A 19078-nucleotide genomic window follows, 5' to 3' on the forward strand; every position below is an offset into this window, starting at 1 on the left:
TGGTCTAGATCAGTGGTTCTCAACTCTGACTGTCCAGTAGAATGTCTGGGGAGCTTTTATCAATAAAAAATATAGGTGTATCTTGTTTCAGCTCACACCACCAGAAAAACAGATTGAATCAGTGTGGGAATGGAACTGGGCATCAGGATTGTTTTCTGAAGTGCCATAGGTTATTCCACTATGCAGCCAAGGTGGAGAACCACTCTAGAGGTCAGTGGGTCTCAAGATGTTGTCCTTGGACTGGTGGCAGCAGCATCACCTGGGAGATTGTAGAAACAAACTCTCAAGCCTACCATAGGACCTACTGCCACAGGAACTCTGAGGATGAGGTCCAGTGATGTGTTTAACAACCCTCCAGTGATTCCAATGTATGCAAAAGTATTCAAACCACTACTGTAGGTCATCTAAGCATTTATAACAAAGCTTCCCTTTACTCAGATCCAACCTTTTAGGATTCACAATGTCCCAAAATAGCTCTGGACCAGAAAGCAGTTATAAGAAGGGGAGTGGACAGGTGGAGAAGCACACCACAAAAGAAGTTTTTGTTGGTAAATCCTTGAGCCTGAGTAAAAGGGGCCATAGCAGAAAGAGATATGAAGTATATTGGATGTGTTATCATTTTTTGTAACATAAAATGGAATGAAAATGTTGTGATTGGCTGTCAATGCTTATGAATGACTATCTACTTTCCACTAAGAAAGGGCTATAGATTGAGACAAGCACACAGCAGAAAGGAGCTGCTGTCAGTGGTAGGGAGTGGCGGTTGCAGAGATAGAAGCAAAGGAAGAAAGGTGAGCCAGGAACGTGCTGTATAAAGGGCCAAAAACCATGCAAATAACAGTGGCATGAAGGGTACAAAACCTCCCTTTGGAATGTATGGTAGTGTTGGTGAGGTCATGGGACCGTTAATGATCTGCGCTGCACTTGGTTAGTTTTGAGGAGTACATACGCGTAGCACAACAGAGAGTGGGCCATGGAGTCAGACTTCTTTAGTTAAAGCCGGTCTGCTCTGCTACTTAGGACTAGTTTCTTAACTTGTCTAAGCTTCAGTTTCTTCAGTTCTAAAATGATGTGAAATCACCGGTCTCATAGGGTAGCAAGGATGAAATAAAACATGTATAAACTGCCTGATTGATAAATAGTTTCAATAAACTTTAAAAATTTTTATTGTTTTAATTGTGGTAAAATACGTATAACGTGAAATTTACTATTAGTAGCATTGTTCAATCAATGCCACTCTAGTTTCAAAACATTTTTATTACCCAAATAAAACCCGATACCCATGAAGCAGTCACTTTCCATTCTTCTTTCTTTCTAGCCCTTGGCGGCCACTCTTCTGCTTTCTGTCTTTATAGAATTATGTCTTCTGGAAGTTTCATAGACATCAAATCATATAATATGTGGCCTTTTGTGTCTGCCTTCTTTCATTTAGTGTAATATTTTCAAGATTCGTTGATACTGTAGAATATATTAGTATTTTGTTCCTCTTTATGGCTGACTAATATTCCACTTTATGTATATACCACATTTTATCTGTTAATCCATTGATGAACTTTTGGGTTATTTTTACTTTTTGGCTATTGTGAATAATGCTGCTATGAACATTTACATACAAGGTCTTTTGTGTTTTTTTTAACACCTGTTTTCATTTCTTTGGGGTGTATGCTCAGGAGTTGAGTTTGGGTGTATTATACTCAGGAGTTGGGTCATATGGTAATTCTGTGTTTAATTTTCTGAGGAATCACCAGACTCTTCCACAGCAGCTGTGCAATTTTACCTTCCCACCAGCCGTGTACGAGGAGTTTCTCTGCATCCTCACCAGCACACTTTATTGTTCTTTTTTAAAATTATAGCCATCTGGCCCCGGTTGGTATAGCTGAGTGGATGGAGTACCTGACTGCCAATCTAAAATTATAGCCATCTAGAAACTTTTTAAAAAGTGTACTGATTAGGGATCTAAACTTATTTTAAATTTCTTCTGGGTCACATATTAATTACTTGTGCACCCTCCCTAGAGTATCTGAATAGAAGTCTCCAAAGGTGAAGTCCAGAATTAACATTCCTCAGTAAGAACCATTGTCTACAATAGCTATTCTCAAAGTTTGATCTGGGGTTCTCTGGGGCCCTCTGGGATCCTTACAGGAAAATCCTTTGAGATTAAAATTCTTTTCATAATAATATTAAGACAGCATTTACCTTTCGTTTTCATCCTTTCATGAACATAGAGCGAAGTTTTCCAGAGTCTTCATGACATGTGTTAGCACAGTGGACTTCATGCATAAGCAGATATGAGACCCCAGCTGTCTTCTGTTAAGCCAGATATGAGAGAGATTTACAAAAATGTAAAACAGTGCCACTCTTCTTATGAATTTTTACTTTAAAACAATGTTCTTTATGACATATGATGGGATTGTCATTGTTTTTAATTGAATTAATAAAAATTTTTAAAATGTCTCAGGTTTAATGGTAAATATTGGTAGACATAACCTATATAAACAGTATCTCTTTTGAGATCTCCAGTATTTGAAAATATAAAGCCAGTCTTTAAGGTAACCAAGTGAGAACTGTAAATCTTTGGAAAGGAAGGGGACAAAAAACAGACAAAAAAACAATTGCACATTTGTTGAATATTTACCAGACAGTTAATATTGGGTTAAGTTTTTTACATATTTTGTTTTATTTCATCTTCATAATAACCCTATGACACATGTGTACTTAACCCAGTTTTCACAGGGGGAAACTTAGTCTCAAAGAACTTAACTTGGCTAGTTTATAGGTGAAGGAGCCAGGATTTCAATTTAGGTCTATATCACTAATGGTTTAACCTTAAAAAAGTAAGGGTGGGCACTGGCTGGTGTGGCTTAGTGGACTGAGCACCAACCTGCATACTAAAGGGTCTCCAGTTCAATTCCCAGTCAAGGCACATGCCTGGGTTGTGGGCCAGGTCCCCAGTTGGGGCATGCTAGAGGCAATCAATCAGTGTTCTCTCTCACCTCTCTCACATCAGTGTTCCTCTCCCTCTCTTTCTCCCCACCTTCCCCCTCTCTAAAAATAAATAAATAAAATATTTTTTTAAAGTAAGGGTGGGTCATCAGTACAGGACTTGAGCCCAGAAAACTGTTGATGGTTCAAAGTCGTAATGACTCATCTACTTCTATAGTATCAGACCTTAGAAAAGGTAACTTTCAAATCTTTGTGAACTTAAATAACACATAAACACCATGTGGTGCACTTACCTAAATGGAAGTACTCATGTTGTTCTTTTCAGTGATCCTCAGTACAAGGAATGCTAAATATGAGAAATATAAGAGGAATTGCCTAGGCCCAAGTAGATGCAGTTAACATAGTGTATATCTTTTTTTTCATGGTGTATTGAGACATGAGGATAAATATTCAGACAGAAAGAATAATTAACAAATTGTGACCCTTTAGAAAAATGTTATTTTCTAATACCTCATGTCCAGTCAGTCCTCTGAAGAGCCCATGATTGCAGAAATGATGAAGTGGCAATAATTGTTTTAACTTGCTGGTGTCCACTACAGAGAAGACAAAAAATCAGGTGCTACTCTGTGTACATAGAATGAAGCTTAGGGTAATTTTCCATGTAGCAATATTGTAGTTTCTCGAAAACTAAAATCTTTGTTAATTAGAGTAGTTCAACCTGATCTAGTCCTTTTAAAAGAATTACTTATTGCCTACAGATTATAAACTAATGTGTGGGCAGACACTTGTCAAGAAAACGATACTGATAACTCCTAGTACCCTCTGTGAAAAATTATTTCAGAGAATAACAGGATTTTTTGCTTAGTATTGATATTCTGTTTACCATCTTCCTCTTCTTATTCCTCCATTGTCACCCCATCCCAATGCTGTTTCAGACATTCAGTTGGGGGAATCAGCATATTTTATAGAAAAATTATTTGCTTATTTAATAATTCTTAAATGTCTAATGTGTGTTGGCACTGGATTAAGACTGAGGAAATTATAATGAACCAAAAATTAGGTAAGGCCACTTACAAAATTCACAGTCTAATGAAGGAGATACACATTAAACAAATAACTACATTCATAGATGTCAGTCTTTTTTTGAAAGATGCCTTGAACACGTACATGGTGTTATTGAAGAACCCAATGGGAGGATTGACCTAGGAAGGTTGGAAGAGGACTGAAGGCAAAGTGGGGAGAAGAGGAGGCATGAGCTCTGATTGTGGCAAGGGAAAAAATCGACTGCATAGATGGATTTATGCTTCTGGAGCTTAGGCAAGAAGTCTGGGCGGAATATAAATTTGTGAATTGTGTGCCAACAGGTAGTTAATTGAAATCGTTGGATGAAGTGAGCTGATTCAGGGAGAGTGTACACACTGAGAAAAGAAGAAGGTCTAGGGCTAAGTTTTGAGAAATGCTCATGTTTAATGAACAGCTGGAATAGGTAGGAGGAGGCAGAGATCGATGGAAATCAGATAAATAGGAAAACTAGTAGAATACAGTGTTAAATATTTCAAGAGGAGGCAATATTTTAAGGTGTATCAAATAAAACCCAGACTCTCTTTATCATGGCTCATGAAGAAGGCCCTGTGTGTTCTGATACCTTCCCACATCTTTGATTTCATCTCTTACCACCCTACTGCTTGCCTACTTTTATTCCTTAAACAGGTCAGGCTCTTTCCCACCCCAGGACAGATGTGCTTGGTGTTTGTTTCCTTTCCTGGAATGTCCTCCCCAGCTCCGATGTCATCTTAGAGAAGAGCAGCCAACCCTGCACTCCCTTTTGCAGGACTGTTGTTAGATTCTATCAAACTTTGAATTTCACTGTATAATTAGGATTAAATTTTGCTTGGGCCTCAAGTTCACTTCCAAATCAAATATTTGGGAGATGTTGAAGAAAATTAATTTTGCAGGAATGTTTAGCAATTGTGGTAAAGAAAAAATTGTAGATTTTACAATGTATCCTCTCCGAGGCATCTTGACATGAGTTGATGAGGCATTGGGAGCTACATCTTTTACACCCTTCCTCCAAGCGGCTTGCACGATGGAGGAATGGGGTGAAGCTGAAAAGGAGGTGTGCGGTCCACCCCATCAGGCTTGTAGAAATAATGAATCACAAGTATGTCACTGGTATAGATGATCCAGTAGATACAAAGCAGTAGTAAAAAAGATAATTACTTTCTGAATGATGGGAATACCACTTGACAAAGACCATTTGGAAAGCAGTTTAGCCCTGGCCAAGTAGTTTAGTTGGTTGGAGCATTGTCCCTATACCTCAAGGTTGCAGGTTCGGTCCCTGGTCAGGGCACATACAAGGAACAACCAATGAATGCATAAATAAGTGGAACAAGTCAATATTTCTCTCTCTCCTCTCTCCCTCCCTCCCTCCCTCCCCCTTCTTTCTTCCCTCTCTACCTCTCTGCCTTTCTCTCCCTTTATCTCATTTTTTAAAAAATCAGAAGTATAGCCATTTTAAAGCTGTCTATGAGTTCACTAGAGTTTTGTGAACTTGACTGAACTGACAGTAGAGAAGTGATAGGAGGCTGGAAGTTGGAGGCCTGAGGAAAAGTTGCTGATCCACCTTATGCTGATTAGGTTCTTTCCCAGCTAAAGAAAAATAATTCCTCTTTCTTTCAAAATATAAAGATCAGCTCTTAAATTGTGGGGCAGAAAGAAAAAATGGCTAGGCAATCAGTGACCATTTCATAGTATTCCACTTGCCAATTTAGGGCCTCATAAATCTCCACACAAGAGAGAAAATGACCTTTGAAGAACCCTTTTTAGTTAACTACTTTTTATTTTTAAAAAGCCATTTTTGTAGCTGCCTTGGTTGGTGTGTATTGAGTGTACTTTTGTTATCTTAAACATTGACTCCAAGCTCATGGACGTTCCTTATATAGCTTTCCTCGCTCCATAATTTGGCACAAGAATGCTTTGTAGTGCTGAGTGTTTCTTTTTCTGCTGGTTTCTTCTCACAGCAATACTGGCCTTTCACCTGGTTTTGTATCTTATTTTAGAAATAGACTTGTTCTCAGATTTTATTTTAAATGTTGGCTCATCCAAGCCTTGCTGCAAATGGCTTTCATGTCTGTGGAAGACAGAGAAAAAAAAATTTAAATCAACATAAATTAAAATAAGAGAAATCTCACATGGACCTAGAGACAAAAATCATTGCAAAGATACTAGAAATTAATGCCAAATTGCTCCCCTCTCTCGCTTATGGAAGAATTTCAGGACCACAAAAACTAAATGGCTTGCTAAAGGTTACAAAGTTGATGAAAATTTATTATTCTCATTATTTACATGACGGCAATATATCCTAAACAGCTGTAATTTTAACACATGAAACAAATAAGCTATTCATAAGGAAGGAAAATATACCAAACTACTTACCCTAGTTATCTTGGAGAAGGGGGTTGCCAATGTTCAGTTAGGAGCATCGTTATGTTAATGTCATCATTAACCTGTGACCATTAGAGTCAGATCTGGATTTGAATTGACCTCTATCACTTATTAGACTATGATTCTATGACTTTTGGGAAAGCTTCTTAACCTCTCTGGACTTTCATTTCTTAGCCTGAAAATAGAAATAATAATACATAGTTTATTGAGTTCAGTATAAAGGAGTTGACTGTAAGGTTCTTACATCTAATGCCTGGCCCACACGGAGCACTTGCTAATGGCAGGCACTGTCACTGCCACTACTGCTACTGTCACTGCTTGTCTAATAGAACACAGGGCACTGACATGGGTGACACTTATGATTTAAACATTTGTCTGCTTAAAGCTGGATGCTGACTTAGGCAATTTTTCAACATAGCTTCCAGCTCATTTGATCTTTCTGTTAATTCAGAGCAAGTACTATGGCCATCATTTCTGTTTATCCAAGTAGAATAATACTTAACTCTTGGGTACCTCAATTAGAGCATGATCTTTACCATAATTAAAATAAAATCCCTGATCCTCTTCTATATTTTACACTAAAGAGCTTGCCCTGCATTGCTAGGGGAAATTATTAACCGTTGTTTTGTAAAATATCCGTATCACTACTCTTTTTGGAGCACCCTACACAGAATTGCCATGTGAGAGGCAGATGCCCTCATGACTTGAATTTGTGGTTCTTTGAGACACCACTGTTTCCTTTGTACCTGGTATAAGACAAATAACATGTTTCTTTTGAGCAGCCATCCCTTGGCCTCCCCTGTATTTCAGAAACTGCCCATTTCTTGTGAATCTCCCTAACAGCCCCCAAAGTAAATTTACCGAGCTTACCTCATTTCTACTTACACTCTGAAAAACCTCAATAAAATATTTTTTATTGTTAGTGTGCCTCTGTATACACAATTTTTTGTGATGCAGTACCAGAAACAAATGTCATTTTATTTATTTAGATGTACTGGTGACAATCTACCTAGAGATTGCACAGTCATAGATTGAAAATGCGAGGCCTTTTTAGTTTTGAATTTGTTGTTTGGGACCAGCCTAGATTGTTGGACTCATTTGAGTACTGGGTAACAGGCACAGTAAAATACAGGGTGTGGCAAAAGTAGGTTTACAGTGGTTCGTATGGAAAATAACACCAGAATAAACCATGTTTGATGTACTCACAGCGGTAAACTGGCTTTTGCCCCACCCTGTATATTTGAGTATTTTTCTGTACATATCTGTAATGTTGCTATTTGCAAGGATGCTGGGCTTTTCCAGTTTACAACTGAGGAAGCCTGTCATCATCGTTAATGCTCATTCATTCAGCTTGAGCATCTGTTTCGTCTTAGGCACTGGAGATGCAAGCATGAATAAAACATGATTCCTGTTCTGGAAAGTTTCATAGTTTATTGGGGGAGAAAGATACTGAAATGAATAATGTCAGAGTGCTATGTTCTGTGTAATAAATATATGAATAAAGTATTATAGTCATATAAAAGAGGATACAATAAATTTGAGGCTGTATGGCAAAGTTACAAAGAGAAAGTGACATTTGAGCCAAGCCTTAAAGGTTAGATGAGAATTTGCCCCCCCCCTTTTTTTTTTTTGGTTTTGGGTTTTTTTCTTTATTACTATACGTTTCTCTTTTTTTGTTTGTTTATTTACTAATTATCGCATTTATTGGAGTGACATTAGTTAACAAAACCATACATGTTTAACATGTACAACTCAACAAAACGTCACCTTCATACTGCATTGTGCGGTGGAATTTGCCATGTGGAGAGAAAGGAGCAATGGTGGGCATTAGAGAGCAGGGCACAACCTACGCAGAAGTCTTGCATTGTGCAGGGGCACGCAGTGTAAGGAGAAAGTCTTCATTGCCCCTGGAGAAAAAGCTTTGTGAAAGAAGTTGAGTCAGAGTCAGGAGTTTGAATTTCATCCTTTGAACAGTTGGAAATTTCATCCTTGAACAGTGGGGATTTTTAAATTAGGGCTAATATAATCAGGTCTGTATGTAATCATAGCAGTTTGGGGCTGCAGGAAGAAAGACAGGTGGCAGGCACCAGTTAAAGAACTGTTGTACTTTTCCAAGCAAAACACAAGAGTTTATTTACACTAAGACAGTATCTGTGGAGATAAAGTCTCTAGATTTCAGAGAGCTTTTCTAAGGTGTAAACAATGTAATTTTGTGCTCAGAATCATACGGGAAATGTGGGCACTGGGGAAGAGGTGGGGGAGGGGAGATGTGGTTTGGGTGACTCAGTGGATTAATTGCGATTAGCAGAATTGGGGGAAATGTAAAAACAAAAGCAGGATTGTTCACTATTTTTGTTTTTTATTTGGGGAAGCATGGCAAGAGTTTTCTTTTTCACAAGGTAGGTTCAGTGTTTTCAGGGACATTCTAGTTGGTGAGTCTGGATCTGAATCTTGGGAGGGAGGTTACCATAGTAATATTCTTGAGTTATTACTGTTTGTTTTTCCATTAGAAGCTAAGGTCCTCACAGGTCAACTGATTATGGTCTCAGGAAGGTGGCTGTAGAACCAAAACATAAATTCCTCAGCTTCTTACCAAGTAGGCCTTAACTGATATGGCCTCTTGAAAGAAGAAAACAAAATCTTTTGATTTCCACTATGATTGTTTTACTATCTCATTTCCCAGAGTATCTCTACTTAAAAAAGAAAACAAAAACTGGTATGTATATTCACAGTCTGTCCATTTTCTGCACTATATTTTCTCATCATAATGTTATTTCACTGATGACAAGCAAGTGAAGAATGCTAAGGATAATAGCTGAAGAACCCCAGACCTCTTTTTTTTTGCTCTAGCAAAACCTTAAAATTTGAATATTAGCTGGTCCTCAAGAAATATTCATTACTTCATATGCGTTTGATCTAATCTCAGTTGTTGCCCTGTTTTTGTATGAGGGGACTGACTGTAAGTGTCAAAGAATGAAGTAGTGTTACTTCTGTAGGAATTTAAAAATACTGTTTTCATGTTTAGATTGTTGAGCTATAGTTCTTTTTGAAAACCAGAGAATTAAGTAGACAGGTATTCCCTTACCCCCAAATTTGAGTGGTCATTCAGCACTAATTGAAACAGTTGGGCGGTTGTGAAGGACTTGGGCAGGCTTTAAACAAGGCAAATCATCACCTTACATATCTGATAGTCTTCTTTTTTTCACATATCTAAAAAATAATTAGCACACCTTTTTTTAAAAGATTTTGTTTATTTTTAAAGAGAGGGGAAGAGAGGGAGAGAAACATCAATGTGTGGTTGCCTCTCACTCACCCCCTATTGGGGACCTGGCCTGCAACCCGGGCATTTGCCCTGACTGGGAATTGAACCAGCAACCCTTTGGTTCTCAGGCCAGCACTCAGCCACTGAGCCACACCAGCCAGGGCTAATTAGCACACTTTATCCAGATGAAATTCTAGTTTTAACTGCTACTATCTAGATTCTCTGCGTGGCATCTTGGGCTGTGGTGTTTTTCCTTTACTTTGTTCTTGATTGCTGTGAAATGTGGTTGCTGCTGTTTAAGGCAGCTGCAGTGGAGTGACAATTCTATATTTAGTGAGCCATAGGGTTTGTAAAGCATTTGCAAATTCCTTCAGGATAAAATTGTTTCTATAAATGTAATATTTTTAATGAAACTATTATTATCATCCATTAGAGAAATACAGCGGCTAATATTTGTGGATATGTGGACAAGACAGAGGCACAAAACTTTTTTTTTTGTTTCATTAGGAGCTCATGAGTATTTTAAAGTCTTGAAATTAATCATATGAATCCTATTTTTATACTCTTAATCTTGAATTGCAGAGCTTTTACTCAAGTGTTTACCTTTGGCCCAACATTCCGAGCAGAGAATTCTCAGAGCCGGAGACACCTGGCCGAGTTCTATATGGTAGAAGCAGAGATTTCTTTCATTGAGAGCCTTCAAGATCTTATGCAGGTAGGTACACAAGTTTTAAAATAGTTTCTAAATGTCAGGCATCTATGACATGAAAGTGCCTCCGTATACATTTTTTATATCTGTGCATTAGAGGTATTCATAGAATAAAAAAGATAACTACTTAATTTAATAAACATCTCATGAATGCCTTTAGTGCAGTAACCGGATAGATTTAAGCTCATTTCCCAGGCCTTCCAGTAACTTGTTATGGTGTTACCTAACCTTGGTTGTCTTCAGCTTCCTCAACTGTACAATGAGAATAATAGTACCTATTTCATAAAGTTATTGTGAGGAGTAAAAAAAACCAGTGTATATACTAGAAAGCACCTCTAGTACAAGGTGAGGCACATAGCAGTCTCAATCAATAGTAGCTCTTATTATTTCATAGGCAAGTGAATAAAACAGAACATCTTTATGCTTAGAGAACCTTCTATATAGCTATATTAGAACGCATCCACAGGTGCTGTGGAGTTTGTTTAGGGGGCAAGGAGTAAGGCTGGACAGGTAGTCAAGAGTCTGATCATAGAAAGACTTTATATTTAAATATCATGCTAAGGGGTTTGAATTTAATCCAAAAGGTAAAGGAGAAGGAGTTCTCAGTGGGAAAGGCCATGGTCAGAGTTATATTTTAGAAAAATCTCTCTAGCAGCAATATGAAGAATGATTTAGACGGTGATAAAAATAGGAGCGGGAGCCCTTCTGGGAGGCTGTGGCCATAATCCAAATAGAGCACACAGACTCTGGAGTTGAGTGGACCAGGGTTTGATTCTCAACTCCATCAGTTACTTGCTGTGTGCCTTAGACGAGGGACTTAATTTCTCTGCTCCTCAGTTTCCTTACCTATAAAATGGGAATGACAATTCCTACTTCAATAGGGTAGTTACAAAGATCAGACAGATTATATATATAAGGCATTTAGCATAGTTCATGGCACTTAATAAGTACCCAGAAATTATTAGCTGTTGTTATTATGAATTCTCTATTCAGTACCATTTTGATTAGCATCTTAGTTTGGATTTATAATTACAAGATGTTTATTTTAGCAATTTTTATCAGTTCTTAGTTCTATTCATCTATATACCCCTCTCATCTACCCAGTAAATGACCCAATTCCACTTAAAATCTTAACATCAAATATACCACCAAACAAAATGGACTCACCATTTTATTATCCCATCTTAGGTTGGGTTTCCTAGTAAACAACCTCTAAAGCAGAGATTAGCATACGGGGGATTATTGGGAAATGCTCTAGAGAACAACACCTGTGGGGAAAGGATGAAAGCAGCACTGGGCAGAGGGAAAAGGTGACCAGTGATGCCTTTACAAGCAGAGGCCTTAGCCACTTCTCTGAGGAACTTTGGAGCTGAAATGGTCCTTCAGAGCTATCCCATATGAGGGCATAGGGGTGGGCATTTGTGCTTCCTGCCGTCCACCAGTCATTGGACATCAGCTAGCCTTGGGAAGAGGCGTAAACATGGGTGAGACAGCACTCTTGGCCTGGTCTCTTCCTGAAGAGGGAGTCGACCATGAACCATCGTTAGGGAACATGCCCAGCAGAGAAAGCTCTTGGTCCTGACGGGTGTTCTGGCCATACACCATAGCATCCACTTCCACGCCCCTTTAACATCTTCTGCTATGGCTATAGCTCAGTGTCCCCCAGGGGCCACTTTTGGTTGCCCCTGCTGGAGAGTGGGGAAGAGTACTTGCTAATGGCATCTAGTGGGTAAAGTCTAAGGATGCTATTGAGTGTCCTACAATGCACAGCCCGCCTCCAAACAAAGAATTCTCTGGCCAAAAATGTCAGTTGTAACACTGTTCAGTAACCCTTTGCTAGATTGTAGGGATTCCGATCTGAGCCTCACATGGAGTCAATAAAATTCCTTAAGCTGCTTTCAGTTTGATCCCACAACCTAATTCTGTATTATTCTTTCACTCAGGCAATGAGAGTGTCATAAGGAACAAAACCATACTTTTTATCTCCCTGTTCGTTCTGCCTTGACCCTGTCTCCAGTGCCCCAACATAGATTCCAGAGGGAAAGCTTACAAAAACAATATATCAGTTATGTCAGAATTTATTAAATGTTATAATCTTTGCTCTATAATTATATATTCTGTAATTAAATAATTCTTATGTACTTGGTACTCTGCTCAGTGGGACTTGGCATATACTAGTGAATGATTTAATTAATTAAAATATAAGCTTTTCTCTTAAAAATAAATGAGAAAAGTATGCTCAACCCAAAAGTGGTCTCCTGCTTCTCTTAAATTTTCTCCCCTTATAAGTTACATTCTGTGGAAATTATTATCTTGATGAAGAGCAGTCTCTTAAATATTAAATTAGAATATTATAACAAAGGAATTTTCCCTCATGAGGTATAGCAATTAAATATTACTATTTCAGTGCCATTGAGTAATATACTTTTAAAAACATCTGAGGGGTATGCTAATCCTTCAGTTAAGTTTATTTTTCCTTCAGATATATTTATAGAGCATAGTCTGAAAGTCAGGGTTAGAGAAGCCAATGATTTACTTCTTCAAATGGAAGTCGACTGCTTATGAAAGACACCGATTTAACGACTCCAGTGGTCAAAGTCTTCACCCTACAGACAGGTGTGTTGTGTCCCTCAGCAGTTCAGGTGTACCGTCCAACCCTTCTGTTCTTTTTTTCTCCCAGTATGCATTGCTCTTTTTAGTGACTGAAGGTATGGCTCTTCATAAATCATTCAGTTACTTAGTGATTTCTTTATCTCACTGCTAGATTGAAGGTGATGCAGCCTCAAGGTAAAAAATCTTCAGCTTCCTTTTGTTCTCCTTCCATCCAATTATTTTTTACTTCTGAATACTATATATAGGTTCAAATATAAAAATGAAAAATGTTTATAAATATAAAAATATATAAACATATATCTGGTTGTCACTTGGTAATCAAGTACTTTCTTATATCCGGTCATATTAAATTACTTCAGTAGATGCTGGTGCCCACTGTGTTTGCAGCTTCCATAGGGTTCTCCCTCGATGCCAGAGAGGAAAGGAAGACACCTGCCCGTGCGGCTCCTGTGCTTGAGAATTCTCCAGGTCTTTATGAGTACGACGTTTGGAGGGCCTCATAGGGTTTTATTGACTTCAAACCAAACATTTTAGTTTTGGTTAACAAAATTTTAGCAATTTTCCATTTCAATCACTTTTTTCTTTTATAAACAAGTTTTTCCCATGAGATTTCTATGGACACTTCTAGTAGAATGAATTCTTATATGGGATGAGCAGAAGTAGTTTTACAGTTCATGTGGAAAATAATACACTAATTAATAAATGATAATACAAGAATTCTGTGTTTCACTTACAACTGTAAACCTACTTTTGCCCACTCTGTAAGCTGGTATGTGTTATTTTTACTATATGCTTTAGCAAAGCAAAAGTGTATATAGTTAGATATAGATAATACCTCATTGCCTCTCTAATTTTAAAATTTAATTCCATTTACCAATGACGGAATGAACACTTTTGAAAGTGTCTCACTCTTCACAAGTAGTGTTTGTGGTGTGCTTCCGTGGGCCAGGTACGGAGCTAAGTCCTCTACACAGATTATCTCATTTAACTCTCACAACAGTCCTGCAAGCTAGGTGCTATTGTTATGGTTCTACAAGTGAGTGCACTGAAATTTAGAAAGGCATCAATCCGTTTTAACTGTTTATTTTTCATCCAACCTCACTATTAGTATTGAAACTGTTAACAAAGGATTTAAACATTTTTCTTTCTCTTTTGACCCACTCTGAGAAGTTGCAGTTCCTCTTCTGATCAGTCTGAAAAACTGAACTTGCTGTAGTACATTCAGGATCAAGAGGCCTAATGGATTTATAGTTGCTAAAACCTGGGAAGCAATCCTTACAATACCCTAAACAGATTTTTCATCTGAAGTAGCTCTCATGTCAGGCAATTCTGTGTTACTTCTCGTAGGTTATGGAGGGGCTCTTCAAGTCTGCAACAATGATGGTTCTCTCAAATTGTCCTGAAGATGTTGAGCTCTGTCACAAATTCATGGCTCCTGGCCAAAAGGTAATTAGTTTTGTGGATAAAGCCCAATACATCTACTCTTTAAATATGTTAATTAATATAATGAAATAATTACATTCAATAAATTTTCTTTTTTATCTTTTCTTACAAGGACAGATTAGAACATATGCTGAAAAATAACTTTTTAATGTAAGTAGATATACTTTTTCTGAACTTCATTCATACTTTGTAATCATATTTATCATACTGTATTAAGTTTTTTTTGTTTATGTATCTGCTTATTACACTCCCTAGACTCAAGAAAGACCCATGTTTTAATTATTTTTATAGTTCTCATGTCTGGTTCATAGTCAACAACCAAAGGTTCATGAATCAATAAATAAATTACAGCTAGATAAATGAATATAGTAATTATTAACTGTATTAATGCAATTCAAACTCATACTAACTTTAGTAATCAAAATGTGGCTTATTAAAAAACAAACTTAAAATACATGCATGTAATGTCTACCTCTCAGTTTTTCTCTGTATCAGTCTTCTTTCTTTTTCTTCTTTACCTTTACTTGCTAAAATGTGATAATATATCCCAAACTTTTTGCCACTTTTTAAAAAAGCATAATACATATATTATTGCTTCATTTCCAGTATAATTCTATTCAAGTAGTACTTGATACTGGACTAGTTGTTTATTTTACCAATCATATAAGCAGACAGGCATATTGGACTTAGTATTCAGTGTATTTATATTGTGTATAGGAATTAAGTTTGATACTAGTAGAGTAGAAAATTGTGTCTGAAAATAAGTTGATGTCATTCTTCAGTTGTAATTTTTAGGTTTAGGAAGTTTTTGTTCTAATAAAGATTTCAACCTGTCCTTGAGGAGGGAAAGGAAAAACTTGGCAGATTGACAGAGTTGAGGGAAAGGAAGAAACTTGACAGATTGATGGAGTTGAGAATTTCAGGTGTCAGCCTAGAATCCAACTCGGGTTACAAGTTGAAAGTGATGATTGTGGAGCCTGAATGAATAAACAGCAGGGCAGCAGAGGTGGAGTCAGAAGAGGAGGGAAGAGTCAGCAGCCACCAGGTAGAGCATCGAGAGACACTGAAGTATAAGTGAAGGCTTTGAGGTTTTTTCTTTCACTTAAATTTATATTGAATATTTACTATATGCCAGGCATTGTTCTAGAAAAAAAACTGTCTCTCTTTTTCCCTCCTCCAAGTTTTTATTAACATGACTTTTTGAAAACAAGCGTCCATACCAGTGTGGTGGGTGAGGGTGGGAGAAGAGGGGAGGGGCGGGCAGGACAAGGGGAAGGAATCCTGCCCTCTTGATAGGAAAGCTCCAGGTTCATCCCCTGGTGGATTTCATAGTTCCCAGAGAAACATGGTCCTTAAAAACTGCATACCACTTCTTTAGCACGATCTCATTCCAGCGTGAACCAATTTGGGCTGCAGTCAATATCCTGAGGTCACTGATGGTGTCATCAGTCTTGCACCTCACGTAGACCGTCTTCGCCAGACTGTTGTTGCAAACAAACTGGACCATCCTGTTGGGAGCTCAAATCACCTAGAACCTGCCAATGCCACCACCTCCTCACTTAAGAGCCAGGGCCATAAAAACTGTGTTAAAGCAGTGACCAAGCAGATGGAATCCATTGCCTTCACTGAGCTTACATTTCTGGTGGAGGTAGCAATAGTGAAGAAAGAAAAGAAGTGAAACATGTAGTCTGTGAGAATGAATATTAAGGGGAAGAAAACTCGGGGAAGAGAAAGTACACAAGAGACGACAAGGAAAGAATGAAGAGGTAGAAATTTTAGAAATTGTAGCAGGGAAGATTTCACTGAGATGATTTTTGAGTAAAGATCTAAAGAAAGTGAAAGAACTAGCTGTGTAGATATCTGGGAAAAGATCGTTCCAGGCAGAGGGAATAGCAAGTATAAAGGCCCTGAGGTTGGAGCATACCTGATGTGTTCTAGTAATAGCGAAGAGTGAATACAGAAAGCAGGTAAAGTACAAGACGAGGCATGGATGGAAAAATCACTTGCAGCCTTGTAAGTCCCCGTGAGGAATTTGGATCAGATGGGGAAGCCATTGAAGGGTTCCCTGCAGAGGGCTGACAAAATCTGAATTGGACTTAACAGGATCCTTCTGGCTGCTTTTTGAGAATAAACTGTAGCAGAACATGTGTAAGAACAGAAAATCAACTAGATTGATAACACACTGGAATATTACACAGCCATGAAAAAGAAATGGATCTTGCCATTTGAGACAACATGGATGGACCATGTATTAGGATTCTCCAGAGAAACAAGACCAGCAAGGTGTATATATAAAAAGATTTATTTAAGGAATTAGTACATGCAATTGTGGAGGCTTGACGAGTTCCAGATCTGATAGAGTAGTCCAGCAGGCTGGAGGCCCAGGAAAGAGTGACAGAGTCTAAAGGCAGTCTGCTGGCAGAATTCCTTCTTGTGGAGAGGAGGCCAATATTTGTTCTGTTAGGACTTCCAACAGACTAGATGCAACCTACCCACATTGTAGAGGGCAGTATGCTTTACTCAGAGTCCATGGATTTAAATTTTAATCTCGTTCAAAAAACACCCTTATAGAAACATCCTGAATAACATTTTATTGAATATCTGGATACCATATCCCAGCCAAATTTGTACAGAAAATTAACCATCACAGACCAGGGTAGTTGTAATGGAGGTAGAGGGTTGTTCTGTTCTGGATATATTTTAAAGATAGAACAAACAGGGTCTGCTGAGAGTGAGAAAGAGAAAGAGTAATGGGTGACTTCAAAGCTTTTGTCTTACACGGCTATAAAAATGGAATTGCTGTGAACTGAGGTTGGGGAAGCCGTAGAGTAGCAGGGGGTTGGGGAAGAGAGGAGATGGTATCAGGTATCTTTTTAAGATTGAGAAACTTTTCAGACATCTAGTTATAGAGGCTGGGAAGGCAATTTGAATGTCCAGATCTGGAGTTTATAGGAGAGCTCTGGACATAAGCAAATTGATAAAAGTAGTAATTAAGTAGATAAGGAAAGAAGTAATTTGGGCATCTGAAGAAATCTGTGCTGGTGACAGAAAACCAGGGAGAACATCTTAAGTAATGTAGCTCCTACCTAAGAAATTAGACCTTAGATGGGGAAAAAACATAGCCACCATTTATTGAATATTTACTGTGAGCCATTGGTAAACTTCACACATTAGTGGTTCATTTTATCTTCACAAGTCTGTGAGTAGTAGTTATTGCCATTCTATAGATGAATCAACTCAGATGAGGCAAAGAAAAGATGAAATGGAGATTCAAACTCGTATTTGTCTGATTTCAAAGCTCAGCTTTAAGCCACTGTACTGCCTATATTTGAAAGGGCATTAAAATTAATGCTAGAGTAGTTGTAGCTCACCCACTATCTTTAAGACGCTTACGTATCACTTAACTGTTGTGCTGTGAGTCTGTAAAATACTGAAGTTGGGGAAATGACCTCATGGGCTGTGCTGTTACCATCACCCATTCCACACAGCACAAATCGTAGTTGAGTTTTAAATTTATGTGTGTGGTTACTGTTTGGTGTCTGTCACCTCCATGTGGTCAGGAGCTTGTTTATATTGTTTGCTATTGTGGCCCCAGTGCTTAAGAACTCAGTAAATACCTATTGAATAACTGAGGGAACTAATAAATGACAACTGAGTGACCATGGGGTTGAGGGTGTTCTCCTATAGACTAGGTCCTCTCCCTAAGGTCCCCGTTAATTCCTATCCCTATTTACTTTAGATACTGAGTATAGTGGATTCTAATCCTGCCTCTGCCACTTTTTAGCCATTACTGAATGGATTAATATTTTTCAATGGACACATATTGACTGCCTACTTTGAGTTAGGCACTGTGCCAGTCATTGAGGATTCAGTAGTGAAAATAAGCATGGATCGGTCCTGCTATAGAATTTAAAGTCTAGGGAAAAATATAAATAGCCCAGTATTCGCATGAATAATTATTTAGTTACAACTATGAACCTGATTAATAGTAAGTTTTAACCTTTCTGAACTTCAGTTTTCTCATCTATAAAGGGACCATTTGTCTGTCTTATATTGGTGAAGGGTCCAAATGCCCATTGCTGAAGCAGTGTGGCAGATAACTGGGAAACACTCCCGCTACAAACCATCTGAAAACACTAGTTAAAATATTATAAAATTATTTTATTTTTTTAAAATACCTTGAGTTCCCTAGAAGTCCCAGGAGCTAGAAATGAGTAGGGACCTAAACACCGGAGGAATATACAAAATGACATGATACTGAGGATTCTCAAGGTGGTGGCGATCAGGGGGCGAGGGTGGACGCGTTGGTCAGTCTTGGAGACCAGAGATTTTAACAGCCAGGAGAGGACATGACAGTAGACCTAGGCATGATGAATTAGAATTGAGATACTTCCTGAAACACACATACATAAAACATCATGTGACTATAGTCTTTTCAATAAATTTCAGTGTATTCTTGACTACTTGTTATAGTTGTTTCATATAAATATATATTACTTAAAAGATTTGTGTAGTAATTGAATTTAGCTTTATCAAGCAAAAATAGAATTTATTTACTTTCCATTTCCTTCTGAGGGTGTCCAACCTGCAGCCCACGGGCCACATGCAACCCAGGATGGCTGCATTCACAGCTCAACACAAAACCATAAATTTAGTTAAAACAT

The 19078-nt window shown here is 38.0% G+C and overlaps 1 protein-coding gene and 1 pseudogene across 2 annotated transcripts in view; one reads left to right on the forward strand and one right to left on the reverse strand.

Moving 5' to 3' along the window:
- The window catches only part of NARS2 (asparaginyl-tRNA synthetase 2, mitochondrial), a 115258-nt gene that overhangs the window by 67390 nt on the left and 28790 nt on the right, over positions 1 to 19078 (forward strand). For both annotated transcript variants that reach the window (XM_028516662.2, XM_036028754.1), the window contains 3 exons: positions 10232 to 10364; positions 14319 to 14417; positions 14527 to 14564. In XM_028516662.2, coding sequence (XP_028372463.1) covers positions 10232 to 10364; positions 14319 to 14417; positions 14527 to 14564 — 270 coding nt within the window. The remainder of the gene's footprint in view (positions 1 to 10231; positions 10365 to 14318; positions 14418 to 14526; positions 14565 to 19078) is intronic.
- LOC114500948 lies at positions 15590 to 16248 on the reverse strand (annotated as a pseudogene).

The sequence above is a fragment of the Phyllostomus discolor genome, chromosome 6 (genome assembly GCF_004126475.2).
Source record: "Phyllostomus discolor isolate MPI-MPIP mPhyDis1 chromosome 6, mPhyDis1.pri.v3, whole genome shotgun sequence".
Taxonomy (NCBI): Eukaryota; Metazoa; Chordata; class Mammalia; order Chiroptera; family Phyllostomidae; genus Phyllostomus; species Phyllostomus discolor.